Source organism: Penaeus monodon, chromosome 29, assembly GCF_015228065.2.
Source record: "Penaeus monodon isolate SGIC_2016 chromosome 29, NSTDA_Pmon_1, whole genome shotgun sequence".
NCBI lineage: Eukaryota > Metazoa > Arthropoda > Malacostraca > Decapoda > Penaeidae > Penaeus > Penaeus monodon.
In genome coordinates this window covers 34105062-34105388 of record NC_051414.1, presented here as the reverse complement: position 1 = coordinate 34105388, position 327 = coordinate 34105062, and the positions used below count along the sequence as shown (strand labels likewise).

Here is a 327-nt window from a genome sequence, read left to right as displayed (position 1 = left end):
AAATATCCACCAAATCTGAAGAAAAAATATATGAAACAAAACAAAAAAGGTAAACAAAGAGAAACCACATTTGTGCCGAAGAAAAGGCAAATAATGCCAAGGCTTCTCCATACCCTCTCTGTGCACCGTGTCAACATGACGATGGCTCGCGAATTGCTCTCCCAACACATGCGCCAGAAATCATCCCTCGTAGATGGGAGCGGCCCCTGACTCACGATGAATTCCCGCAGAGAGTTGTAGCCCTGGAAAGATTGGTGGTACTGGTATATCATGCTATAAAGAAAAGTGGTAACTTTAATATTTTAGTTTCTATATCCCTCTCTGTGA

General features: G+C 42.2%; 1 protein-coding gene across 1 annotated transcript in view; it reads right to left on the bottom strand.

Annotated features, from left to right (window-relative positions):
* The window catches only part of LOC119592197 (tyrosine-protein phosphatase 10D-like), a gene marked incomplete at its 5' end in the record, with an annotated part of 14889 nt that overhangs the window by 5100 nt on the left and 9462 nt on the right, over positions 1-327 (bottom strand). The window contains 1 exon segment of the mRNA XM_037941030.1: positions 114-242. Within this exon segment, the coding sequence (XP_037796958.1) occupies positions 114-242 (129 nt within the window).